This window comes from Sus scrofa, chromosome 3 (genome assembly GCF_054392235.1).
Source record: "Sus scrofa isolate SSC_HxYL_T2T_F1_AM1 chromosome 3, Sscrofa_HxYL_maternal_Yorkshire_Landrace_v2.0, whole genome shotgun sequence".
Lineage (NCBI taxonomy): Eukaryota > Metazoa > Chordata > Mammalia > Artiodactyla > Suidae > Sus > Sus scrofa.
The window spans coordinates 4708478-4735393 of NC_139385.1; the positions used below are offsets into that span (position 1 = coordinate 4708478).

At 51.4% G+C, this 26916-nt stretch overlaps 2 protein-coding genes across 9 annotated transcripts in view; one reads left to right on the forward strand and one right to left on the reverse strand.

The window, feature by feature from the left end:
• Positions 1 to 10163, forward strand: part of DAGLB (diacylglycerol lipase beta) — a 45300-nt gene extending 35137 nt beyond the window's left edge. For 5 of the 7 annotated variants that reach the window (XR_014840057.1, XM_021086077.2, XM_085016533.1 and 2 more), the window contains 2 exons: positions 1043 to 1284; positions 1368 to 2190. Coding sequence is in view for 6 of the 7 variants with exons in the window: in XM_021086077.2 (XP_020941736.2) it covers positions 1043 to 1284; positions 1368 to 1566 (441 nt within the window). In the remaining variant the exon portion in view is untranslated. Of the gene's footprint in view, positions 1 to 1042; positions 1285 to 1367; positions 2191 to 9875 lie in introns of those variants that run through there. The other 2 variants (XM_085016531.1, XM_085016534.1) reach the window with 1 other exon arrangement.
• On the reverse strand, positions 4771 to 26539 carry RAC1 (Rac family small GTPase 1). 2 transcript variants are annotated; one of them, XM_085015758.1, is made up of 7 exons: positions 26294 to 26531; positions 16357 to 16428; positions 13984 to 14101; positions 8933 to 8989; positions 7519 to 7581; positions 6569 to 6728; positions 4771 to 6406 (listed from the first exon to the last, which is right to left on the reverse strand). In XM_085015758.1, the coding sequence occupies exons 1-7, from the start codon at positions 26326 to 26328 to the stop codon at positions 6276 to 6278; spliced, it is 636 nt and encodes a 211-aa protein (XP_084871884.1). In that variant the 5' UTR covers positions 26329 to 26531; the 3' UTR covers positions 4771 to 6275.
• Between the last annotated feature and the right edge of the window lie 377 nt (positions 26540 to 26916).

Below are 26916 nucleotides of genomic sequence, written 5' to 3' on the forward strand. Positions count from 1 at the left end.
GTCGTCCCTCTTAGGCCTGTCTTGGGACCAAGCGCATCCCCGTGCCTTTGTCCACAGCGTAGAGGAGCCGGGCAGCTGGGCCTGGGCTCTGGAGTGTTAGCCTGTGACAGGGTACAGCACTCATTTATACTGACCAAGAGAGAGAAATCCATGAGGCATGGAGGTGTTTGTCAAAAGGGCAGGATTGGGAGTTTCCCTTGTGGCTCGGCAGGTTCGATCCCTGGCCTCCATCCGTGGGTTAAGGAGAGGCGTTGCCATGAGCTGTGGTGTAGGCTGAAGATGGGGCTCACATCTGGCGTTGCTGCGGTGTAGACCATAGCTGTAGCTCCAGTTCAGCCCCTGGCCCAGGAACTTCCATATGTCCCAGGGAAAAACAAAAATGTTTTTTAAAAAGGCAGGATCGAAGTTCACCTGTGGTGCAGTATGCTTAAGGACCTGGCGTTGTCACTGCTGTGGCTCGGGTTTGATCTCTGGCCTGGGAGCTCCTGCACGCTGAGGCACAGCTAAAAGTGGGGTCGGGTGGGAGAGCAGGATTTAAAATGATTCTCAGAACATGATCCGAGGCAGCAGGAGGTGAAGCGATGCAGTTTTGACCAAAAAATACACCAAAGTGTCTTATTTAGGTAATGGGATTAGAGGTAGTTTTCAGTTTTTAACTTGTTTGCTCTGTGATTTTTGTTGCTAATCAGAAAAAAATTAAAATCTTCTCCTTATCAGCTACACTCCCCAAATTAAAAAAAAGAAAAAAAAAAAGGTAGTATCTGCTGTCTTAAGGGGAGGAGCAAAACCGGTTTAAGAATTGCCCAAGAGAGTTCTCCTCACTCGCCCTGCCTCTGGTTTTCCGGAGCGTGAAGTGCGATGGCCTCACCAGCCCGGGCCCCTGACCTCCGCCCCCTGCGGCCCCCGTTTAAGATCAGACCACCGAGGGGTTCACACCCCCGGGGTCGCCGCCCCAGGCACGGGCTCTCAGGTCCCAGGTCTTTGGGGACCTTGAGAGGCTCACAGGTGACAGGGGTGCCACCACCTTGCGTCTCGCCCCCAGTACAAGATCCTGCTGCGCGGGTGCTGGTACGAGCTGTTCGGAGGGAGCCCCGACGATCTTCTGACGGAGCTGGAAGGGGGTGACCTGACGCAGCCTCTCCTCGGGGAGCAGAGTCTGCTGGCGCACGGCTCCCCCAGCTACAGCTTCTCCGGCGAGTCCCCGCTGGAGTCCCCCACCAAGTACCCGCCCCTCTACCCTCCGGGCCGCATCATCCACCTGCAGGAAGAGGGCGCCTCGGGGAGGTGAGTGCGGGCTGCCGGGCACTCGCCCCCAGCAGCGGGTCCCACCGCACCTGGAGTGACGCGCCGTGCGTTTGCTTTTGCAGGTGTCCTTGCTACGTGGCTGCTCAGTACAGCGTGAGATGGTCCCATGAATCCGAATTCAGCAGAATCCTCATCGGCCCGAAGATGCTGACAGACCACATGCCGGACATCCTGATGAGAGCCTTGGACCGCGTGGTGTCCGACAGGGCCGCCTGCGTCTCCTGTGCGGCCCAAGGCGGCTCCAGCCTGGACGTGGCCTAACTGGGGCTGCTGGATGCTGCCCCCGGCCGTGGACTCTGAGCGAGTAAGTCCCGTGATGCGGGGACCTGGTTCCTGGTTGCCGTCCTGAATGATGGAGTCATTTGAGAAGGACTTTGGAGTGTGGCCTCCCAGTTGCTTGTCGGGTGCGAGGCGACGGGCCTCTGCCGGCCGAGGGGGCCTGTGGGAGCCGCGGGAGCCCCCTCCTGCCGGCCTGCTCGCTGCTGGGATCCAGCCGCCGCGTGCGCGGCTCTCGCACCACCTCTTCTCCGACAGGGTCCTGTCTTGCAGCTGTTGAGATGGGTCCGACTTGGCACCCAGGGGCGCCATCTGTCTTGGACTGGATTTCCTGGCGACATAAGCTCAGAATGGGTTGTGAGGGTGCAGATGGGGGGGTTCTCCTCTGGGGGCCCATGTGAGGGTCGGCCCTGCGCTCTCACTGGGAGTTGAGAGGAAACCCAGTTGGGGCGAGTCAAGACTGCGGCCTCAGGCCCCAGCACTGCACTGACAACGCTGGTACCCTTGGCGGGAGGCAACAGCTAGTTCTCCTGGGACCCTCTGCCCCTGGGAGGTTGGCCAGTGCAGGTGGGGGTGTGGGTGGGGGTGAAAATAAAGCACCTACACGTCCGTGTGTCTGCACAGTGATGAATGCTTCTCCTGGGTGCTCCTGGAAACGCCTATTGTTCATGGCAGTTTTATAGCAATCTCATTTTAAACTTTTTTCTGTCCTCTGTAAACAACAAAACTAAGTCTTAAGTTTTCTTGGCGCTCTGGCTCAAGGCTGAAGATCACCCAGGCATCCGATTTCACCCTGCCCCCTCCAAACCCCAGAAAATGACTGTAAAGGGGTATCTTGAGAAGGCATAAACCCCCAAGGACAGGGGGAGAGCGCCAGGAACAGTCGGATGGGGGCGCCTAGGTTTAGTGGGAAAGGGAGGCCAAGGATCCTGGCAGCTCTAACCGACCCACCACCTGAGCGTTTGAAAACCTGCGAAGGACCAAGTTTCAATCCTAAAATGTAGTTCCTGGGAGTGCCCGTCGTGGTGCAGCAGAAACGAACCTGCCCAGCAACGGTGAGGGTGCAGGTTCCATCCCTGGCCTCGCTCAGGGGGTTAAGGATCTGGTGTTGCTGTGAGCGGTGGTGTAGGCCAGTAGCAACAGCTCCGATTCGACGCCTAACCTGAAAACTTCCATATGCTGCGGGTGCGCCCCTAAAAAGACCGAACAAAAAGGCACCTAGGAAACGGATACTTGAACGATGGGAGACAAGCTTCCAGATGGAACGAGCCCGCCCAACACAGAGGAGATAAAGATCAACTTAGGACAGTGGAGACGCAGGGCAGACCTGCAGGACACGGAGAGACACACTCCCTGCAGTGGAGCCGGCCACGATGATGGTGCGAGAGCTGCCTTCAAAAAGGGAAGATGGTTCCCATCTGGAATTTTAGACCCAGCCACAAAGTGTCAGGGTAGAGGAATCTAGTCATTTCCAAAGCTACAAGGGCTCAAAACCAGGTAACAACACATATGTTCCTTAGGAAGCGTATCTGTCCATCAAGGAGAGAAAGTAAATTGCAGGAGCTCCCCTTGTGGCTCAGAGAATTAGGAACCCGACTAGTATCCATGGGGACACCGGTTCGATCCCTGGTCTCGTTCAGTGGGTTAAGGATCCAGCGTTGCTGTGCTGTGCTGTAGGCCGGCAGCTGTAGCTCCGATTCGGCCCCTAAGCCTGGGAACCTCCACGTGCCATGGGTGTGGCCCTGAAAGAAAAGTAAAACAGAAAACAAGGATCCCCAAGGTCCCCAAGGTCGGAAAAGAAAGACGAACACGTAAGAGACGCGGTCAGAGGCTCGGAGAGGGCGGGCCGAGGCGGCACGTGATACCCGCAAACATCTCGACAGATTCGCACAGCAGATGCCAAGGTCACCGTTACATCACTGAGGACACAAAACGAAAACGCTCTTAGCCCAAACGAAGCCACCACAGGTGCACAGGAAAGGCCGACTCTGTCACCACAGGGCTCAGCTCAAGTGATGAGGCAGCAACAGTGAGGCCGACACTACACGTCGGGCCCCAACTGTTGCCCTGAAGGGACCAGGGTCCTGGGCTGGGGCTGCCAGGTTTGAATGTCAAAGGTGCCAGTGGGGCAACTGAAACTGGCAATTCCAACCAGAGCCCCCGGGGGCGGGGAGGGGGCTGAAAGTTACATCAGTCGCCAGGGCCAGAGCCTCGGCAAGAGCCCCAGCGCCCGGTCTGGAGAGTGCGCCCTGGGGGGGCCCGGACGCGCCGCCCCCCGCCCCGTACCTCGCCCCCAGTACGTCTGCATCTATGCACGTCTTCTGTCCACGGCTCCCGAGGTGCATCCTTTAATGATGAACCAGTGATCTGGTAAGTGACAGAAAAAAACCAAGCATATGATTTAAACATGGAGACACATATCAAGAATTAGTTAAGGGAGTTCCCGTTGTGGCACAGTGGTTAAGGAATCTGAGGGACCATGAGGTTGCAGGTTCAATGGCTGGCCTCAATCAGTGGGCTAAGGACCCGGCACTGTCGTGAGCTGGGGTGTAGGTAGGTCAAAGACGCGGCTCGGATCCCGCGTTGCTGTGGCTCTGGCGTAGGCCAGCGGCTACAGCTCTGATTAGACCCCCAGCCTGGGAACTTCCATATGCCGCGGGAGCAGCCCTAGAAAAAGATAAAAAAGACCAAAAAAACATTAGCTAAAAGAACTCAGCATAGTTGCCTCTGGGGAGGGTGTGAAGGGGAAAGACTGTTTTTGCAGTAAACCTTTAGATTTGCTTTTTAAAATGCGTATTTATCTTTCGCTTCCAACAAAAACCTTTGAAGCAATGAAAATTTTAGACCGATTCTAACAGGAACCGTTTAGTCAAAGTTCAGGCTCCCCTCTACCAAGCTGCTGGCTCAGGTTCCAACACGTGCACTTTCAGCCCCATATTCTGGCCCCAGAGGCAGACACCCGCCCCCCGCATGGTCTCTCACCAACAGCCAAAAGGTCTGACCCCCCCCCCACCGATCGGGCCCCCACCGCTGCGGGCTCATCCATCTTCTCCCAGGAAACCCGCCGCTTCCCGTCCCCCCAGCATAAAAACACGCACTGAAGGCGTCACCAACAACCCAGGATTTCAGAGCAAGGAGAAGGAACGCACACCAGAAGGCTGCTCACCAAGAACGCAAGTATTACCAGTCTTATGATTCAAGGATTTATTAAGTCGTACATGCAAAACATACTGCTAATTGCATTAGCAAAAGATCAATGTAAAAACACTCCACAATTCTGCAACTGTCAATTTAAAAAATTTTGTTCTAGTGGTTGGAAGGTCCAAGCTCGTATTCTTGCCAGCGGGTAAGCTGCAGAGAACCTGGTTAGCACGAGCACGGGGTTCGGCACCTCGGAGCCCAGGGGGACGTGGGCAGGGCGGGGAGGAGGCCCGCGGGCACGCGGGGGGCCGGGGGGGGGGGGGGGCAGGAGGGTCAGTGTCATTAGTCAGGGTGCGGCGTCAGGGACGAAGAGACAGTGATGGTGAGAAGGTTACCGTCTAAGAAGATCTAAAGTGTCTTAAAAACTGTAAAGCTGCAACACAGGATGTTTACACCCAGGTACTAGAAAACTAAGGAAAGCACTGAGTAGCCGTGAATAAAGTAACATGAGATGAGGAATGCACTTTTACGACCTACCAAAGGATGTTTCTAACGCTCACTCAGAAGGATTTTATAATACAAGGAGGCATATTGCTCGTTAAGAAGGGATTCTATAAGGAAAGCACTAAGTTAGCAACTATGAGAAGGACCAAGTCAAAAAGGGATTCCAACGCCCAATTTCAGGAGGGAAGGGCAGGGTGAAGAAAAAGCAAGAGCTTAAGAAAACACTAACTGATAACACCAGCCTTTCATCATCTACTCACTTGACAGCAATCAACCTTTTAAAACTTGTACCCGTGACACTTTCAATAGTTTCACTATTTCGTGTACAATGTAGTGTAAATTAACCTCCGTATCTTGTCAAAATACTGTCTTCATCCTTCGATCACAGGCGCTCCCCACGCTCCACCCCGCGCACCCACGGCCAGAACACCTCGCCGGAGGGAACACGTGAGCAGGAGTTCAGTTCAAGGTCTCACGAAAGCTAGTACACTCATCGCTTAAAGAAACCCTCACTACGCAATCAGAGCTTGATGCAGAGAGCTGCGCTGTCACCTCCTCGCCAGGACGCACAGTACAACGTCAGGTCATGGGCACGGGCGGATAGACGAGGGTGCGCTCCGTGGCGACGTTTCGCGAAGGAGGCGCTACGCCCGCCCTTCACGGTGGAAAGCCGCCGGCCTCGGAAGGGACGGTCTCGCAGGGAGAGAGGTCTCTGTCAACAGCTTAGTGCTTAGTGTTCTCAGCCCAACAACGCAACTTGGCTCACAAGGGATTTTGGCAACTCTTCATCTGAGCAAGAACAGGGGCTTCTGAAAAATAAGGCTTTAGGAAAGCTTGTCATTTTAGGGCTAAACTTTAATAGAATGTGAAAGTTTAAACTCTTACACTTTAAACAGAGAAAAACCTAGAAATTACTGATTGGTTCAAAACGGTTTTATGGAAAAACTAATCTGTAACAAAAACTTGGCATTGAGTGCGAAGGCTCCACATTTGAGCAAAGCAGACAAAGGTTCGGGGCGGGGCGGGCCCCCGCCCCGGGCCCCAGGCGTTTACAACAGCAGGCACTTCCTCTTCCTCTTCTTGACGGGGGGCGGGCAGAGAACCGCTCGGATGGCTTCGTCGAACACTGTCTTGAGGCCCCGCTGCGTGAGCGCCGAGCACTCCAGGTATTTCACAGCACCTGCCGGACGGAACACGGCCTCTCAGCCTCGGCCTCGCCCCCCCATCCCACCCCCCGGCTCAGCCGGGTCTCTGCAGGGGCGGCCAGACCCGGGTCCACCTCCCCGGGCGGGACTCCGGCCTCTGGCGGGCCAAGCAGACCTGGCGCCGCGGGGTTTCCTACCGATCTCCTTCGCCATGGCCAAGCCCTGCGGGTAGGTGATGGGAGTCAGCTTCTTCTCCTTCAGTTTCTCGATCGTGTCTTTATCATCCCTGAGATCAAGCTTCGTCCCCACCAGGATGATGGGCGTGTTGGGACAATGGTGTCGCACTTCTGGGTACCACTAGGCGCGGGGACAGGAGCAAAGTCACGACTCTGGTGGGAGCCGCCCTCCCGCCGATTACGGCCACACCGGTGCCAAGCTGTGTCAATCCCGAGTCCCTGCGTCGCCACGGAGCCTTCCTGCAGGGGACAGCACGCTGCCCTCGGCCAGGCTCCCCTCCAGAACCACCAACCACTGCACCGTGGGACCGACGAGGCAGCCCCCCGCCCCGCCACTCTGTTTTTGGTTTCTGGTCAAGTTCTTAGGTCATTTCAAAACCCCTCACACATTCGAGGATGAGAACCAAACTAGCAGAACCCAGGACTCAGGACTCAGCTCTACCGTCTCCTCCCCGCCAGACGCATCCCTGACCCACCGCCGTCATCTCCACCAAGCCCACCGGTGCCGCCAGTCCGTCATTTTTATTCACCTGGCTCCCAACTGCCTCGTTATTTTAACAAGGAACCCAGCACTTCTGCATCGGCCCTGAAACTTGAGAACTCTGCATACTAAAGTCACCTTGCTGGAGTTCCCGTCGTGGCGCAGTGGAAACGAATCCGACTAGGAACCATGAGGTTGCGGGTTCCATCCCTGGCCTTGCTCAGCGGGTTAATGATACGGCGTTACCGTGAGCTGTGGTGGAGGCTGCAGATGCGGCTCGGTTCCCGCATTGCTGTGGCTGTGGTGTAGGCCAGAGGCTACAGCTCCAATTGGACCCCTAGCCTGGGAACCCTCCATATGCCAAGGGTGCAGCCTTAGAAAAAACAAAAAGACGAAAAAATAAAAAATAAAAATAAAATATCCCACTTACCTTTGCGCGAACATTTTCAAAAGATGCAGGGCTCACAAGAGAAAAGCAAATTAAGAATACGTCCTGTAAAAAGAAACACAGGGAGGCGTTTAGAGAATGGTCTTGGCGTGGCGAAGTCACTTTGCTTCCTAAATGCTGCGGGGAAAGCGCCAGAAGCCCCGGCTCGTCCTGCGCACCAGCAGCTGAGGCGCGAGCCGGCTCCCTGCACCCTCTCTGGTCGAGACGCTCCCAGACCAGAACCAGCACGTGAAGCACAAGTTACTGGTGAGACTGGGAGTGGAGCACAAGACACGCTCTGTTACTGGAGGCCACAGACAGACAGGCCTCTTTCCATCACTCCAGCTCTGCCTGGGAGCTTAATGCTGTTCCTGCCTGGGGACAAAATCCTGTGTCAAGGTGCTACGCCTGCATTTCTTTAAAACCTGGTCTCGGTTCCTCAAAAGTAGAATCCATTTCAAAAACATCATCTACAACGCTACGTTTCTCATTACGTCCCCATCAGAACATTAGGTCCAAACACTTCTAGGGGCTCACGCGGCTCCAACTACACTGCTTTTAGGAAGGACCGGCCGTCAGGGCCCTGGGCCCAAGGTGGGTCTCAGGTCCTCGCTCACCCGCTGGCCCTCGGGAGGGAGGACGGCCTCGTGTGAAAGCGGCGTCTCGCCGGCTGTCAGGGCTTCTCAGGCCCAAGCAGGGCCTCTGGAGAACATGCACTTTATTGTGCAAAAGGTGAGATTTAAACGTTTACACATCCTTTTTAAAAAAAAAAAATAAGCCAAAGTTTCTAAAATGCTAGGTTTATGAACTATTTTCCTGGAAAAGGGCAATGACACTCCTTTGTGAAGTGCACACACTTTCAATCCTCAGCTGACACCCTGTACCTGGAAGGGAGCGACCTCCCACACGACAGCGTTTTGTAAATGACATGAAATTTGAGCGCATGCACAAGGTTGCCCAGGAACCACCACGGCCTCTGGCCCTGGGCTGATCACGCCTCCAAGCGGGGCCGGTGAGCTCAGCAGCGCACAGCCCGCCCGCCGGACAGGCCCGCACCCAACACCGAAGCGGGGGAAGGGCCGCCAGGGTGGTTAGTCCCGCTCCCGCCAAGCCCGTGGCCGGGGCGCCAGGGTGAAGCCTCGCGTCTCCCCAGCAGCCTGGAGAGGGCCCCTTCCACCAAAGCCCCCGTGCCCTGAGAGGAGGGGAGAAAGCAGCTTGGGAACGGCTCTGATTCAGGCCAGCAGGTCGACCATGGGCTCCAGTGAAAGCACGTTTCATCGAGCCGACCTCAACCTTGAGTGAATCAGAGGTCAAACACTCAAGGACCGGGAGGCTCGACGGGAAATCCTAGGAAAACTAAGTGAAACGAGAGAACAGATCAAGCTGGAAACTGAAGTCGATTGAAAGTTTTACATACGGCAAGCGGCTTGTCTTTGCCCCTGGAGGGTCTATCCTTACCATACGTTTCTCCAACCTAGTAATGCACGAGAACTTGGTTTGAGGTTAGTAAAAACTGAGAACAGTCAACATAACCCGTTACTCATTCTTCATCTGGGCGGTGTCTCAACCCTCCCAGGGAGCAAGCGGATGACGATCCAGCAGGTCTACGCCACCCAGGGTCACTGAATCCCTCCGTCACCCTGGCCACGGGGCACGAGGGGCCCTGTGAAGGTCACTGGTGGTGGGGGCACCGGTCGGGCAAGTCCTGGGGAGCAGACGGAGCTCCTTCCTCCCTCAGCCGCCGCAGACGGCTCCTCTCCCGGCAGAATGACAAGGTGCCCTCGAAGGCGGCGGAGGACATGGGAGAGGCAGCCGGCACGGAGCCAAGCTCTCCCGCTAAGCTCGCGGACACGAGGCCCGGAGGCCAAGAGCAAAGGGGCCCATCCACACAGCGGGGCCTGTGGGACGGGGCTGCCCAGGAAGGCGGCCAGGCCAGAGCTGTGACCGTGAGCCTCCGGGGCAGCAAGGCCGGGGCCTGGCCTGAATGTGCCACCGCACCAAGACCCGCAGCACCCCCTCCCCCACCCCCACCGCGTGTGGAGGAGGCCCCCCCAGAGGTGGCAGCATTTCCAGTGTTTATCACAATGCTTCCAATAAAAACTGAAAGACTAGCTCTTCCAACAACAGAGAATCTGGCGTTCTAAGAACCAAGGTGAGACAACTACTTTCATCTCACTCAAGCTTTTCCCCTTTACAAATCAAAGCGAATATTAAAGTCTCTGTAATGATCCTGGTTGCACCTGTAGGCTATTTTTAATATACTTTTAAAAACTAAAGTATAACTGGTTTGCAATAAGCCGATTTGTGCTGTACGGCAAATGACTGTCATATATACATTTTCTAAAATAATTATTTTCCAGAGTTCCCGTCGTGGTGCAGCAGAAACGAATCCGACTAGGAACCATGAGGTTGCAGGTGTGATCCCTGGCCTTGCTGTGGGTTAAGGATCCGGTGTCGCCGTGAGCTGTGGTGAAGGTCGCAGATTTGGCTCCGATCCCATGTGGCTGTTGCTGTGGCTGTGGTGTAGACTGGCAGCAACAGCTCCAGTTGGACCCCTAGCCTGGGAACCTCCATGTGCTGCAGGTGTAGCCCTAAAAAGACAAAAGACCAAATAAATAAATAAATAAATAATTTTAAAAGGAAAAAAATTTTTTTAATTTTTTACTATTTTCCATCCTGGTCTATCCCAGGAGAGGAGCTATAGTTCCCCGTGCTGCAGAGCAGGGCCTCGTGCTTCTCAATTCTCAATGTAACAGTTTGCATCCACTAACCCCGAACTCCCCATCCATCCCATTCCTCCCTCCACCCTGGCAACCGCCAGTCTGTTCTCTACGTCTGCGTATGGTTCTGTTCTGTAGCTAGGTTCATTTATGCCGTATTTTAGATTCCACATACATGTGGTATCAAACGGTATTTGTCTTTCTCTTTATTACTTCACTGATGTGTGATAACAATCTCTAGGTCTATCCATGTTCTGCAAATGGCTTTTTCATGGCTGCGTAGTATTCCATTGTGTGTATCTACCATATCTTTTTTTATAAAAAGGGCTGCACTTGTGGCCTATGGAGGTTCCCAAGCTAGGGGCTGAATAAGAGCTACGGCTGCCAGCCTACACCACAGCCACAGCAACACCAGATCCTTAACCCACTGAGCGAGGCCAGGGATCGAACCTGCAACCTCATGGTTCCTAGTTGGACTCATTTCTGCTGAGCCACAACAGGAACTGCCACTATACCACACCTTCTTAATCCATTCATCCGTTGTTGAACATTCGGGGTGTTTCCATGTCTCAGCTATTGTGCACAGTGCTGCTATGAACACAGAGGTGCATCCATCTTTTTCAGTGAAAGTTTTATCTGGATAGATGCCCAGATCACATGGGTGTTCTATATTTGGTTTCCTGAGGACCCTCCATACTGTTTTCCACAGTGGTTGTGCCAATTTACATTCCCACCAACAGTGTAGGAGGGCTCCCTTTTCTCCACACCCTCTCCAGCATTCGCTATTTGCGGACTTATGAATGACGGCCACTCTGACGGGTATGAGGTGGTGCCTCACGGTAGTGTTGACCGCATTTCTCTAACAATTAGAGATGCTGAGCATCTTTTCACGGGCCTACTGGCCATCCTTACGTATCTGGAGAAACATCTATTCAAGTCTTCTGCCCATTTTTCACCCGGGTTGTTCGCTTTTTTGTTGTTGAGTTGTACGCGTTGTTTGTATATTTTGGAGATTAAGCCCTTGTCGGTTGCATCATTTGCAAATATTTTTTTTTGCGTTCTGTAGGTTGTCTTCTCATTTTGTTTTTTGTTTTTCTCTTTCCTTGGCCACCCATGGCATGCAGAGTTCCCATTCCAGGGAACATATCCAAGCCAGAGTTGCAACCTATACGGCAGCTGCAGCAATGCTGGATCCTTTAACCCACTGTGCCGGGCCAGGGATCGAACCCGCATCCTGGTGCTGCAGAGACACAAGTGATCCCATTTCTCCACAGCAGGAACGCCCTCGTTTTGTTTGCGGTTTCCTTTTCTGTGACCTCCGAGCTATTTTTGAAGTTTGTCCTCTGAAGGCCTTGGCGTAGCACCAAAACTTCATCATGGTACAGGGACTCAGGGGATCAGCCACCAAACGCAGCTGCGAAATAACCACATCTGGTCCCCCTTTGTCCATTTTTAAGAATATCTTTTTTGATGGAGAAGACAGATACTTTCCATCCTCCGTGAACAATCTACCACCTGCCTGTTCCTTCCGCCTTCCTTTTTCTTCCTCAGCCCAAAGGCGGCTCTAAGGAAACCCTTGCACTGCCTCTGACAACGGCTCCTCTCAAGCCTCCCTTCCCCGACCCTTGCTCTCGAGGTGACACCCCCCTGGCACCTGCTGCTGGGTCCGGGTGTCATTCGCATGCTCATGCTGAGAGCCCAGCATGGCCTCTCACTCCACCTCACGGGGTCACGCGTGCATGTCCTGAGCTGTCACCTCGCTCCCGGGTCTGGATGCTGCTGTCCTTCCGTGGGCAGCGCTCTCTCCTCACTCCAGGCACCCATGGAGCCCTGGCCGAAATCCTGTACCCAGGTCCCTCTCTCTGGTCACACACGGACAGTGGCCCTCAGTGCTGCCCCCTGCCTGCCTGTGAGGGGAGCGATCACAGGAGACCCGCCCCAGCCCCGCTGGAACCCCACGACTCCAAAAACTCCATCATTTCGCGTCCTTCCATTTTATTCTCTTCCACCTGCTTTCCAGCTGGTTTTCCCTTTCGGGCTTCAAGTGCCTTTTAATTCTAGCCGTCGATGCACCAGGAAAAGGACCAGGACGCACACACTTGGCAGAGACATGCTGCTGCATCACCACGGCACCGCTGAGAACAAGCGTGACCCCCGGGGGCTGCCTGGCACTCACCTGGCACGCTCCATGGGGCAACCCCAGGACACCAAGCCCCCAAAGTCAGGAAAGACCACTTCAGTCTTGTCTAAACTAAATACAAAGTCCCTGTGCAAACTGCAGACCACCAGGGTCCCCTCGCCCACCCAGGTCAGGTCATGTGATGACGTCTGCACCCATCGCAGCCTGGCCTCCCTTCATGCCCACCTTCCAGGCATGACTTATTACAACACCCATAGAACTACCCTGCTTCCAACCGCATCCAATCCTCAGCAGGTCCCCACTTCCTTGAGCCCTCACCCAATCACCCCACTCAAGCCCAAACCTCACCCCCGGGCCCCCGGGGAGCGGCTCTTTAGCGGGCAGAAATAGCTAGGCCAGTTCTGTGTAACCACGGGTATGTTCCCCTAGCGAGGCTTGCAAGCTTTGGGAAATCAAACAGCCAAGCTAAACGCTGGTTACCCATCTAGGGTCACGCAGGCTGGTCAGAGCACGCCCAGAAGCGACAGTGCTGGCGACACTCTGGGTCCCGGCTGATGGAGCACATGGCCTTTCGCAGACACCGCCACCAACACCACAGTCCTGGGACAAGCAGGCCGACCCAGGGGACCAGACTCAACGCCTGACGCTGGGCCTGAGCACCACCGACCACACCTTGACTCGCAGCCCAGCAACCCAAGACGGGTACACAAAACTTCCAAACGTTTCAGAAACAGAAAATGATTTACTAAAGGACAGAAAAGCCCTAAGAATTATTTAATTTGGAAAAACTAAAACTTGAAGGGGAGTTCCCATTGTGGCTCAGCGGTTAGCGAACCTGACTAGCATCCATAAGGACGTGGGTTCGATCCCTGGCCTCGCTCAGTGGGTTTAAGGATCCAGCGTTACCATGAGCTGTGGCGTAGGTCGCAGATGCGGCTCAGGTATGGCGTTGCTTCGGCTGCGGGTGTGGCATAGGCCAGCCAATTTGCCCCCCAGCCTGGGAATCTCCATATGCCTCAGATATGGCCCTAAAAAGCAAAAAAAAACCCAAAAAACCATAAACAAGTGTCACTCTGGAAACTAACTGCTTTTAAAACTGGTTTGCAAAAACAAGCCGGTACCTATTTCACGTGGCTGTCCCAAAACTGCATCAAAGAAGGTGAAACGCATAGCGCCATAGTCAGTAACTGGTAACGATCAAAAATTACACAAAACTCCGACTGGCATCTAGGGAGAGATTCACTATGGAACCAACTGAATACACTGTTATTTACTGGATGGACATACCCAAAAGACTGAAACAGCAGCAAACTCAAAGGTGATACGAATTAGTCAATCAGGAACTGTCTACTTTTTTTTTTTTCTTTTTTTTTTTGGCTTTTTAGGGCCACATCTGCGGCATGTGGAGGTTCCCAGGCTAGGGGTCTAATGGGAGCTGTAGCCACCGGCCTACACCACAGCAACGCCGGATCCTTAACCCACTGAGCAAGGCCAGGGATCGAACCCACAACCTCGTCATTCCTCGGGATTCGTTTCCACTGCACCGCAACGGGAACTCCAGGAACTGTCTACTTTCAAGGAGGCATTAAAAGGCAGTCATCTCCTTACTGTTTGTGGGTAGGACAGGGGACGTAACCGGTCGTAATCTTCTTGTCCAGCCGTATCCCATAAGCCCAGATTCACCGGTTTTCCATCCACCATAACATTGGCAGAATAGTTGTCAAAGCTGCAGAAGAAAGCACAAACAATGAGTCGTTAGCCCTGCAGCAAGAGCCCAGGCCTGGGCTGCACAGGCAGCGAGGGGCAGCGGGAGCAGACGGAGGCCCGCAGACGCCGGCCCCGAGGAGAGGCCTCCCGAGCGCTGAGAGGCGGAGGCAAAGGGGAGCCGAACAAGGGAAACAAGCGCGCGGAGGTCTGGGCGACAAGGACAAGCTCCCCAGCTGACCCAACAGGCGCTGCCAGCAATAAAAACCTGCAGGGGGAGTTCCCGCTGTGGCTCGGGGGGTTAAGAACCCGACTCATATCCACGAGGATGTGGGTTCGATCCCTGGCCTCGCTCCGTGGGGTAAGGACCCGGCAGCAGCAGCTCGGATTCATCCCCTAGCCTGGGAACTTCCAGACCCTCAGGCGCGGTCCTGAAAAGCAAAGTAAATAAATAAATAAACCTGCCTGCCTCGAGTGAAGAGAACATCAATGTTTTTCTCCCCCGGAATGAAGAAAGCGTAAAATTAGTTCCTCTTTCACACCCCACTTGTAGAGTTTCTGTGTTCATGTGACTCACTCTCCGTAGGGGCAGCCACCAGGGCTGCACGGGCAGTGCCTGTAGAAATCCACTGGCGGGAGGCTGCTGTCAGGGGAGCCTTGGTCAGGGGAGGGGGAGCACAAAGCACACCCGATCCGAGACGCTACAGTGTCACGTTTTCAAAGGGTGTGCAACCAGGTTTCACCAGGCTATAAATTAACCTGAGGTTGCTGCACTCAAACTAGTTCACTGTGAGAAGAGGCTCGGACGCCCACGGCCCACAGGGCAGAAACAAAGCTGACATTAAAAATTACGAGAGAGTTCCCGTCGTGGTGCAGTGGTTGGCGAGTCCGACTGGGAACCATGGGGTTACAGGTTCGGTCCCTGCCCTTGCTCAGTGGGTTGATGATCCGGCGTTGCCGTGAGCTGTGGTGTAGGTTGCAGACGCAGCTCAGATCCCGCGTTGCTGTGGCTCTGGCGTAGACTGGTGGCTATGGCTCCGATTGGACCCCTAGCCTGGGAGCCTCCATACGCCACAGGAGCGGCCCAAAGAAATGGCAAAAAAAAAAAAAAAAAAAAAAAAAAAAAAAAAAAAATTACGAGTAGCAGGGCATGAAAACATTTTCTAAAAAATTACGAGTACCGTGGAGTCATTGATTAAAAAGCCATCTCTCATCACCATTTAAACCAGGGCAACCTGCTGTACAGCACAGGGAACTGTATCTAGTCACTTGTAATGGAACAGGATGGAGGATAAGGTGAGAAAAAGAAGGTACATACATACATATGTATGACTGGGTCACTCTGCTGTTCAGCAGAAAAATGACAGAACGTTGTAAATCAACAACAGGAAAAAATATCAAAACCTAAAAAAGTTGTTAATAAATACACAAACAAACCAGGGCAAGTACTGAGCAGAACACAAAACATAAGCCTTGAAAATAAAATTCCAGAATTAACTTGTCCATACTTAAGGCTAAACCTTAGGATCTTGGTGGCAGCAAAGCCATGGTCTGAGTAGGTTCCAATGTGATTTTTAAGTTAATGACCAAGCCAGCTTTCCTAGGGAAAAGTGCTATACACGTCTGGTTTGGTGGGAAGAGGCTAGATTATTCAATAAACAGTACTGTGACTTTTTTTTTCAGGAGGCTCAGCTACATGGGGCTCCCTGGCAACCCCATCATCAGAAAAGCACTTTTCCATTCCACCCAATTCTGCTGCCAATAGCGAAGCAGCAGCTCAGCACCAGCTCCGTCCTCCCACACACCCCCGCCCTGCACACACGCGCACACGTGCGCACACACACACCCTGGTTTCAATACCGAAGCCCAGTAACTCAACAGTGACAAGCAACCATTGGGTTGCTTGCCAGAAAAGGCCAATTAAAACATAATGGTATTTTGTTCCGGTTCCTTGACCCTTCACACAGAGAGCCCAGAAAGCCAAATTTATCTGAAACGCTCACATTATCCAGTCTCTGGGTTTCACGGTTGGTTTAACTTTCATTTCCTGAATATCTAGAAATCAATTAGGAAAGCTGTTTCATCACTGTGCAGAAACTTTCTATTAGATTAAGTATCTTCTAAAGGCCCAAACACCTTATAATTAGACTCGGTGAATGAAAAGACAATTAATTCTATCTGTTCCCATAAGGATTAAGAAAGACATAGCAGAACAAGTCAATGGAATCCAAAAAAACCCTGTGACAGACAATTCCCGGTGTACCTCGGGATACTTACACCGTGGGGATATATTCTCCGGGAAAGGCATTGGTCGTGTAACTGATCAGGAGGCAAGTTTTACCCACAGCTCTGAAGAGACAGAAAAAAAAAAAAATGGTGTAAATTGCTTCGTCAACATGAATGCAATCCTCGCTGTCATTATGCGGTGAAAATGTTTGATAGGAAAATCAGAAGTATATACAGCATTAAAGAAAACAGGTTCTATACCCTTTTACTTAACACTACACCTATTTTAATCCTGAAACGCAGAATCCCTCAGAAAGGCTGAGTCCGAAGGCTTCACATGCTGTTTCAGTACGAGGTATTAGCACTAGTAGTCAAATAGTTGTTAATCAAAAGCTCAGGTTCAAGAGAAATATTTTTAAGGTGAAAGAATCTTCAATTCCAGCCTCAAGTCATTTTCATGAACACTAATTTGCAAGCACAGCTTTCCTCTCCAAGTCCCATTTTGTTGCTCAGTAATCCATTTCCAGCGTGGAATCCCACCCCCTTCCTAAAGCCTTCCCTCTGGCAATCAGCAAAGACTGTTCTCTTTAGAGGCTTAGTCCCCAACCACCCACAACTGCGCCCACTGTGACCCACCTGCATTCAACCTGCCACCTTCCCATCCTCACTTAATCACCAGAAAGGTTTAGAGCAGCTAACACACTAAATTCCAGACACAGTCACTAACGAATGGCTAAGGGATGCTGCAGTCATTTCCCACCTGGCTGCGAAGATAAGAAAGAGAGAACAGTACAGAAATACTCCAGGGACAGGAGGGCCTCCTATCACAGGCGAAGTGGGTTTGCTGTGCCAGGGTGGTGGCTGAAAAGTCTCCCAATCAAGTTCTTGTGTGGCTCAGTGGGTTAAGGATCCTGTGCTGTCTGTCACTGAAGAGGCCTGGGTCGCTGCTACAGCTGGGGTTCGATCCCTAGCCCAGGAACTTCCAAGTGTCGTAGGCGTGGCAAAAACAAAAACAAACAAAAAACAGAGGTCTCCCAACCACTTGGGAGATAATTTTTCTAAGGGGAATTATCACCTAAAAATTGAGACCATCACGGCATCATTAGCCAAAAGAGTCTCCAAATTTTTCGACAAAGACAGGGCGACTTCCGGGGCTTCTCAGAGTCCCTGGCCTCCCAAGGTTCAGCAAACGTTCCTTAGGGAGCCCACGCCCTGCCATCCTGGGTAGGCTCACCAAAGTCATGTGACACAGCAGAGTTCTTCACTGTAAGATTTTGTTATCTGATCTTAACTGCAGTAAATCAGGACTCACCAGAAAGAAGTTAAGTGCTTTTCTATTTTGCACTCTTAGCTTAAGGCAAAAACCTCTCAACAAGAGCAGATTACAGGCCCCTGCAGTCTTGCCAATCCTTGCTTCACTTCTAGCATTATTAAGGGTTTAACAAAAGTTGGAACTCCCCCACCCCAAAGACCTCACAGAGTCAAACATTACATCAGCAGGAGCTGGCTTCCAACTCCTAAAGGCTTTCTAAACAGAAATGACTCACTGGCCATACATTTTGTTAATGGCTTAGAACGTTAAAAACAAAAACGGGAACCAAAAAAACCCAACTTGCATGAGGAGGTGGCTAAAATCTAAAGTCACTGCCCTGACTACACAACCCACAGTCAGCTCTTCCAATTAAGGCTTCCATTTTTTAAGTTTCAATCAACTTCTTTACGCTTCAGTTCTGTCAACTCTAAGACGGATGCAAAGCTACCACCTCATCACAAAACTACTGTGAGCATTAATTCAACTGCGCCCTAAGCCAGCAAACTGGGTGCTACGCCAGGAAGCACACACACACCAGGTGCTAAAGATACTGCAATGAACAAGAGCTCATGGAACTTAGCAGTTAGTAAACTAAAAAAAGCAGTCATTACACAAAATTATAGGTATGCTAAGTGTGGGGGTGGGGGTGTGCAGGTTGTTTTTTTTGGCCACGGTATGTGTGGGATCTCAGTTCCTGAACCCAGGCTGCAGCAGTGAAAGTACCAGAGCCCTGACCGCTGGACCAGCAGGGAACTCCCGGCGGTATGTCATTACAGGTGCTCTGGAAACACAGCAAGGCGATCTAACCTAGTCTCAGAGGCACGGGAGGCTGCAACGTCGCTTACGAGTCATGGGGACAGGGTACGGAGGAACATTCTAGGCAAAAGCAACAACACACGGGGAGGCTCAGACGAAAAGAAGCCCCGTACAACTGAGGAAAGAAAGAAGGGGGAAGTGGCAGAGGAGAATCTACGGAGTTGCCATCTCTTCTTCTTAAAGGACATGGAACTTGATGTTACTTGGGAAGTAACAGAACATTTTTAGTTGCCAAGAAACCATGAGATTTGCATTTTTAGAAGAAGCCTCTGACAGTGGTGTGGAAAGAAGCTTGAGATGAGGGGCAGAAAACAAGGAAGCAGCTACCGCTGTGTTCCGAGAACAACTGCTGGGGGCCCAGACCACAGAGGGGATTTCAGGGTGCAAAGAAGTGGGACGTTCCAAGAGCCACCAAGACGTGAGGCAGAACGAGCAGAACAAGCCCTGGCTTGGCCACGTGCTGGATGCGGTAGCTGAGGAAGAGTGGATTCTCTTTTCAAAATGTAAAATGTTGTTGTGTAAAAACATTAAGTTATTAGCTCTTTTTTTTTTTTTTTTTTTGGTCTTTCTGACATTTCTTGGGCTGCTCCGGAGGCATATGGAGGTTCCCAAGCTAGGAGTCTCATCGGAGCCGTAGCTGCCAGCCTACACCAGCCTACACCAGAGCCACAGCAATGCGGGATCCGAGCCGCATCTGCGACCTACCTACACCACAGCTCACGGCAACACTGGATCCTTAACCCACTGACAAGGGCCGGGATTGAACCCGCAACCTCAAGGTTCCTAGTCGGATTCGTTAACCACTGAGCCACGATGGGAACTCCAATAGTTACTACCTCTTAATGTCCAAGATAAAGCAGCTATAAAGGTTTAGTTGTTAAAACACCACCATAGCGCTTCGAGCTCTTGTCCTAAGTCTCTCCACGGACAAGGAACCAAGCCATGACTATAAACACCACCAAGGGTGTTTTAAATGCTCTAAAATTTCTTTTCCTGAAATTTCATCTTCAGCTGAGGGGTCATCTTTTGAAAGGTTTAACTTGAGAGGAATTCAAGGTACTGGCATAACCTGGTAGTAACTGAAATTGAAATTTTATTTCCAAGCATCACTAGCCATAAACCATGTTCTAGAAGAATTATGAAGGTATAAAAATTCTGGCTTTTTAAATAAATACACGTCCAACCTTTGATTTGATTTGATTTGATGGATTTACTGCTGTTTAGGGCAGCACCCGTGGCATAGTTCCCAGGCTAGGGGTCGAATCGGAGCGACAGCTGCTGGCCTACACCACAGCCAAAGCAATACGGGATCCTTTAACCCACCAGGTGAGGCCAGGGACTGAACCTGCATCCTCATGGTTTCTAGTTGGGTTCTTAACCCACTGAGCCAAATGGGAATGTCTGTGCTTAATTTTTTAAAACAGGTTTTAAAAGGGGGTTATTGACCTCCCATTAGTGTGTTTATTCACTCCTTTTAAATACACTCCACAAACAAAAGTTAGAGACTGAAGTCAGCATCAGCTCTAGACAGTCACAGCTTTTCCCCACGGGAAGAAAGGGAGCAGGATTTGGTCTGCCTTGATCAATGCTGCTGCAGAACTTCTGGAAATTACTACTTGCTTTGGAATTTCAAATGCTATATGTTTAACTGTTCAGTTCAATCTTTTTAATCTTTAAAAGATGCTATAACTCTGGAAAGTGAACATGAGGAGTTCCTGTTATGGTGCAGCGTAAGCGAATCCGACTAGGAACCGTGAGGTTGCAGGTTCGACCCCTGGCCTCACTTAGTAGGTTAAGGATCTGGTGTTGCCGGGAGCTGTGGTGTAGGTTGCAGACGCGGCTCAGATCCTGCATGGCTGTGGCTGTGGTGTAGACCAGCGGCTGTAGCTCCGACTGGACCCCTAGCCTGGGAACGAACCTCCACGTGCCGCGGGTGCAGCCTGAAAAAGCAAAAAAGAAAACAGAAAGTAAACATGAGTTGACCAGAAGAAAGTTTACACAAGGACATTTTTTAACCTGTTTCTCCTGCCCTATCCCGTAAACTAATCAAGACCAAAAGCTAGCTTCATATGTTTCTACTATGTCCTCTATTTTTCCACCAGGAAAACCTCAAGGAAAGCTTCTCCTTAAAGATTTTTGGGCAAACTTCAGTGTTTCTTCCTAAAATCTATAAACCAAAACTTTAAAGCAAATACATCAATAAATCTAGAAACAATGACAATTTCTTCATGCTAAAGAGACTCAGGAAGCTCAAGAATATTCGGCACTGCCTTTAGAAAGAAAAATAGGATAGGCGTTCCCGTCGTGGCACAGGGGAAACGAGTCCGCCTAGCATCCCTGAAGACACAGGTGTGATCCCCCGCCTTGCTCAGTGGGTTAAGGATCTCGAGATGCCCTGAGCTCTGGTGTAGGTCGCAGACGTGGCTCGGATCCCGTGTGGCTGTGGCTGGCAGCCGTAGCGCCTATTCACCTCTAGCCTGGGAACTTCCATGTGCCATGAGGGAGGCCCTAAAATTAAGAAAGAAGATAAACTGAGAAGCACCAGACCTCTCCAATGCCTAATGCAAACCAAAATAAGGAGCCTGTAACACTGTCTGAAAGTACGTGACCCGCCCCCCGCCAGTTTTGTCGCGGTGTAGCGGACACAGAGCACTGTGTAAGCCTGAGGTGTATCACAGACGAGTAAACGTACACACATCAGGAAGGGACCACCAAGCGTCAGTGAACATCCATCGTCTCATACAGATACACTGAAGCAACAGAAAAAATGTTTTTCCTTGGGAGAGAACCTCTTAGGATTTAGCCCAACTGTCATCCCTAACACACAGCCGTGCTGGTCATCTGTGTCTTGTCCGACCTTCCATCCCTAGTTCGTGTTTATCCTGAAACTGGAAGTTTGTTCCCTTTGACCTCCTTCTAGTTCCCCCTCCCCGAACCCCTGAAAGTAAGTACCTAGGATCTTGAGGACACACGAATAGAACATGGTGGAACAAGAATTCTAAGTCTCAAACACATAGTTACACTTATTGCATTAATGAAAGACCCTGAATGAAAGTCCTCGATTTATGCTGAAAAATGGGGTTTGGGGACACTTAAACACTAGCCCTTCAGAGCAATTCAGTGCCACAAAAACACAAAACCCTGTCCCAAATTCTCCTTTCTATCACTACCAGGGGCCATCACAACCAACTCACAGAAAGCCAGTCGTGGCCACCATCAGCGGCTTCAAAAAGTTCACACTGTGCAGTTGCCGGACACTCAGGGCTGAAGATGCTACGACTTATGACAGAGCGCCACGCTGGAGCAGCCGTTACTCTACCCTGTCCCTCTAGAACCACCGAGCCAAACCCCAGGGTAGCCTACAAGGGTCAGCTGAAGAGGCACGATTCAAAGACAAGAATTTCTATTTAACTGCCTATCACCCGCCTTCACAATCAACCCCTCTATCAAATCCTCCTACAATGTCCCCCAATAACGGGAAGATGTCTGATAAAGTCAATGACAGAATCTCAGGGGTGGGTATGTGAGTATTCACTGCACAATTCTTTCAACTTTCCCATATTTGACATTTTTCATATTAAAATGTTGGAGGAGGGAGTTCCCATCGTGGCTCAGTGGTTAACGAATCCAACTAGGAACCATGAGGTTGCCAGTTCGACCCCTGGCCTCCCTCAATGGGTTAAGGATCTGGTGTTGCTGTGGCTCTGGCGTAGGCCGGTGGCTACAGCTCCGATTAGACCACTAGCCTGGGAACCCCCATATGCCGTGGGTGTGGCCCTAGAAAAGACAAAAAAGAATAAAAATAAAAATAAAAAAATAAAATAAAATGTTGGGAGGGAAAAAATTCCATCTGATGATGTGGGTTATAAGTTAGAGCTACCTTGAGATGCCGAGGAGAAAAAGTACAAAGTACTAAAACATTAGCTGAGTAGCACAAAAGGTAGATTTTACAAGGCGGCTTTAAGGTTTCTAAAAATAGAGACCTGATACTCCTCCAATGAACTCAACCCCAAAGTTTTGGCTGGAATTATCATCTGAAATTTAAAAAAAAAAAAAAAAAAAGCATTATATGTAATTTTACCAACCAAAGTCAGAGCCAAATGGCTAAACCTAAATTTGTAAGCCAGTGTAGAATTCAATCACCTTTACAACAGATCAAAAATATGGAACCCCCTGCCTCGAGACAAAACCACACAAAGACAATTCACGAGGAGCTTCAACTCATGGGTCAGGCCACCAGTGATGGCTCAGTGGAAGTGGGCAGGACCTAGTGGACATTCCTATAAAGATGACATCACGGAAGGCATTTATCACATTCAACTAAATAAAAAATTCCTGGACAGCAATGTCTAAATTAGACACTGGGCTGAGAGGCCATCTGGAGTGAAATGCGGGGGGCTTCAAGTCACTCACCCCAGCCTCACAGTCAAAGAAAGTGGAAACACACGATTAAAAGTGGCTATTCAGGAACACCTGAATGTGAGAGGCTGCCGTACCTACGTAAAACCAAAAGACAAACTTGTGGCAGAGGTCCCGCAAATAAAAGGGGCAGACCCTGTGTTTAAAAAGGATTAAAAGGGGGAGTTCCCGTCGTGGCGCAGTGGTTAACGAATCCGACTAGGAACCATGAGGTTGCGGGTTCGGTCCCTGCCCTTGCTCAGTGGGTTAACGATCCGGCGTGGTGTAGGTCGCAGACGCGGCTCCGATCCCGCGTTGCTGTGGCTCTGGCGTAGGCCGGTGGCTACAGCTCCGATTTCGACCCCTAGCCTGGGAACCTCCATATGCCGCGGGAGCGGCCCAAGAAATAGCAGCAACAACAACAACAACAACAACAAAAAAAGACAAAAAAAAAAAAAAAAAAGGATTAAAAGGGAGGTCCCATTGTGGCCCAGCGGAAATGAATCCAATTAGGAACCATGAGGTTGTGGGTTCGACCCCTGGCTTCATTCAGTGGGTTAAGGATCCGGCATTGCCGTGAGCTGTGGTGTAGGTCACAGACACGGCTCAGATCTGGCATGGCTGTGGCTGTGGCATAGGCCAGCAGCAACAAATCCGATTTGACCCCAAGCCTGGGACCCTTCATGTGCCACGGGTTCAGCCCCAAAAAGACAAAAGACAACCGGGGGAAAAAAAAAAAAAGGACTAAAAGAATCAGGATAAACAGAAAGGATTAACAAAATTTAAAAGTATTAAAAAAAAAAAGTATCAAAATTGACCTCATATTTTTATACTCAATGCTAACTGAATTGCTAATAATTCATTAGAAGAATATAGGATAACTGGGGCCAGTTATAATAGTTATGAAACGGCTTTTAATTAAAGAATCCCCCCCAAAAAATTTTTTTGATTGAGCCTATGGTAGGCTGAAGTTCCCAGACCAGGGATCAAACCCACACCACAGCAGGGATGCCAGATCCTTAACCCACTGAGCCACCAGGGAACTCCTCCTAATAATATTTTTATTTATTTTGGAGTTCCCATTGTGGCACAGCGGAAACGAATCTGACTAGTATCCATGAGGATGCAGGTTCAATCCCTGGCCTGGGACATGGGTCAGGGATCTGGTGTTGCCGTGGCTGTGGTGTTGCCATGGCTGTGATGTAGACTGGCAGCTGTAGTTCCAATTTGACCCCTAGCCTGAGAACTTCCATTGGAGTTCCCGTCGTAGCTCTGTGGTTAACGAATCCAACTAGGAACCATGAGGTTGTGGGTTCGATCCCTGGCCTTGCTCAGTGGGTTAAGGATCCGGCATTGCTGTGAGCTGAGGGGTAGGTCGCAGACACGGCTTGGATCTGGCGTGGCTGTGGTGTAGGCTGGGGGTCACAGTTCTGATTCGACCCCTAGCCTGGGAACCTCCATATGCTGTGGGAGTGGCCCTAGAAAAGGCAAGAAGGAAAAAAAAAAAAAAAAAAAACCAACCAAACAACAACAGAAATGACTGACAGTGCTCAGCCACTATGTTTTATGCTCAATATGCCCTTCACAGAGCCTAGCAGTGCCAAAGAGTAACAGAAACAGAATAAGAACAATACTGGCAGCTGACACTCATAAGCACTCAGTAAGGGCCAGGCACCTGTGAGGCACTTAATAACCAGCATTTTACTCAAGCCTCACAATTTCCTCCTGAGGCACCTCTCTTGAAGGATGAGAGATTTGCTCAGGGTCTCCCTCTAAGTGGTGAGGTGGGGATTTCAAGTAAAGATCCAGACGCCACAGCAGGCATTCAACAGGTATTTGACTACGTAAACAAGCCAACAGAACAGGAGAGTCCATCTGTGAGATCAAGCAAACTGAATCTATCTGCTGGGCTTATGTTTCAGTTTTACAAATTTTCAGATAAGAATATTACATCCTAGAATTAGATAAAACATTATTAGCAATCTGACTTTCTTAAAAAATAGTATTATTTCAAGTTCTAAACATTGCTGATGCAGCATTTTTAGTTTTTAAAGGAAATCCAGACAATTTAAAATGCCAAGACAAAGGGACATGTTTAATTCAGTAGCAAAAGGATCAAAATTTCATTTAAACAAATTTACTAATTTCACCATTCCCCCAGTTAACACCTCCTCCATTAAAGCTTTCTTTCAAAGGGTTAAAAAAAAAAGTTCCATACAGGTTCCTAGGTAGGGGAAACTTACAATTTCTACTGATAAAGCTAGAACTACCAAGCTTCACATCTGTAAGCCTGACAAATCATACAGAGAGCATCTTTAAAAAAAAAAAAAAATCAGTTCTCTAACTGTCCTTCATGGATCGGAATTAGTTATAGGAACAATTTCAAACGTTTTATTGGCAATGATCTAAATAAAACAAAAAACGCACACATTCACCAAGAGGCATAAAAGCAGCACCAGTCCTAACGACGACTTTGGGGTATAGTGAAGCCAGAACTCTTCCTTCTACTCGACAAGACTCGAAATATGTACCAGTTGCATTCGGAGTTTGCTGAAAACTGGCAGTAATTCTTGGAGCTTCCTTGTTAGAAGGCTCCTCTACTTGAGCAAGGCTGAGACACACAATTTTGCTCGGATTACACTGAGATTCTTGTTTCCAGAGGAGAAAAAAAAAAAAAACTGCATAAGACAAGTCTTGTCTTCCTCTAGGGCCTGTAACCACCACAGGCTGTAATGAAAAGAAATGCCTTGAGTCACAGGACAGCTCGGCCCAGGAGCCAGTTCTGCTACATGCCATACCCAACGCAGGAGCGAACGCAGAGCCAGCTTTTTCTTTTCTTTTTTTTCTTTTTGACTACACCACGTTCAGAGAAAAGAACAGTCTTAATCGCACCCAGCTCCTCGCAGCTAGAAATCTGCAAAGTTTCTCCACCTTAATAGCAAACAGCATCACTTAAGAAAATCAGAAAAGTGGCAAAGTACAGGCGGAAGGCACCCCCCAGCAGATCCGCCTAGGGTCCCCAAAGCAGCCCGTGTACACAGTCCTCCAACACGACCGACCTGGGACCGCAGGGACCCACCGAGGTTCTCCCTGCGGCTCGAGAGCTTCATGGAAACACCAAGAAAGGCAACTCCCTAAACCCACCCAATCTACGGGCCACGGAGGGAGGGTGGCGGCGAGGCGCTGGGCGGGTTCGGCCGGGCGGTCAGCCGGCCTGCGAGAAAGCGGGAGGGTGGAGTTCAGTTTTCCCTCCAGCCGCCGCTCGCCGATTCCCTCCCTCCCCCACCCAAAAAAAGCCGGAACCAGGCGCGCGCGCCGCCGGGTCCCGAGAGGGGGCGGCCCGCGACCCCCGCCCCGGAGAGGCCCGGCCAGGCCCCGCGCGAGCCCGCGGCGCCCGCCCGCCCCCGGCCCCCCGGCCCCCCGGCCCCCGGCCCCCGGCCCCGGCCAGGCCCGCGCACTCACCCGTCTCCCACCACCACACACTTGATGGCCTGCATCTGGGCCGCTCGCTGGGCCGCGGCGGCGGCGGCGGCCGGGCACTGAGGCGAGGAGCTCGGAGCTCGGGGCGCGGCGGGCGGGCGGGCGCGCGGCTGCGGGCGGCAGGGCGCGGGGTGCCGGGGCCGCGGTCCACGCCGCCTCGCCCTCCGCCGACGGGAAGCGGGAGCCCAGCAGCAGCCACCACCCAAAGCTGGGGAAAACTGCAGAGAAACAGGAAATGGCCGCTCCACTCACATCCGGCCTCCCCTCCCCCGCCCGGCGCCGCCGCTCCCAGACTCCGGGGCGGGGCCGATCCCACCCGCGCGGCTCCCGAGGTTCCTGTCGGCTTCGGGAACGCTCGGGAGCGCTCGGCTCCGAACGCGGGGCGCGCCGGCCGCCATCTTGGTGCGCCTGGAACGCGGTCCGGGCCCCGCCCTCCCCGCCTGGGTTCCGCCGCGGGAGGGGTTCCGCCGCGGGAGGGGTCTCGGCTTCCCCCACATCGACTCGCGCCCGAGACCGTCCGAGGGCATGAGGGGCATGGGAGCCCCCCTTTTTAGTGACACTTCCAACTTAGGGGATGTTGGCAAGGTCCTTCTAGAAAATTCGGA

Excerpts from the sequence above, each read along its gene's own strand:
- RAC1 (XM_085015758.1), bottom strand. The coding sequence starts at position 26,328 with ATGCAGGCCATCAAGTGTGTGGTGGTGGGAGACGG. Across the intron at positions 14,102-16,356 it reads GGAGAATATATCCCCACGGT|CTTTGACAACTATTCTGCCA; the intron begins GTAAGTATCCCG and ends TTTCTTCTGCAG. Across the intron at positions 6,729-7,518 it reads TTGAAAATGTTCGCGCAAAG|TGGTACCCAGAAGTGCGACA; the intron begins GTAAGTGGGATA and ends CCCCGCGCCTAG.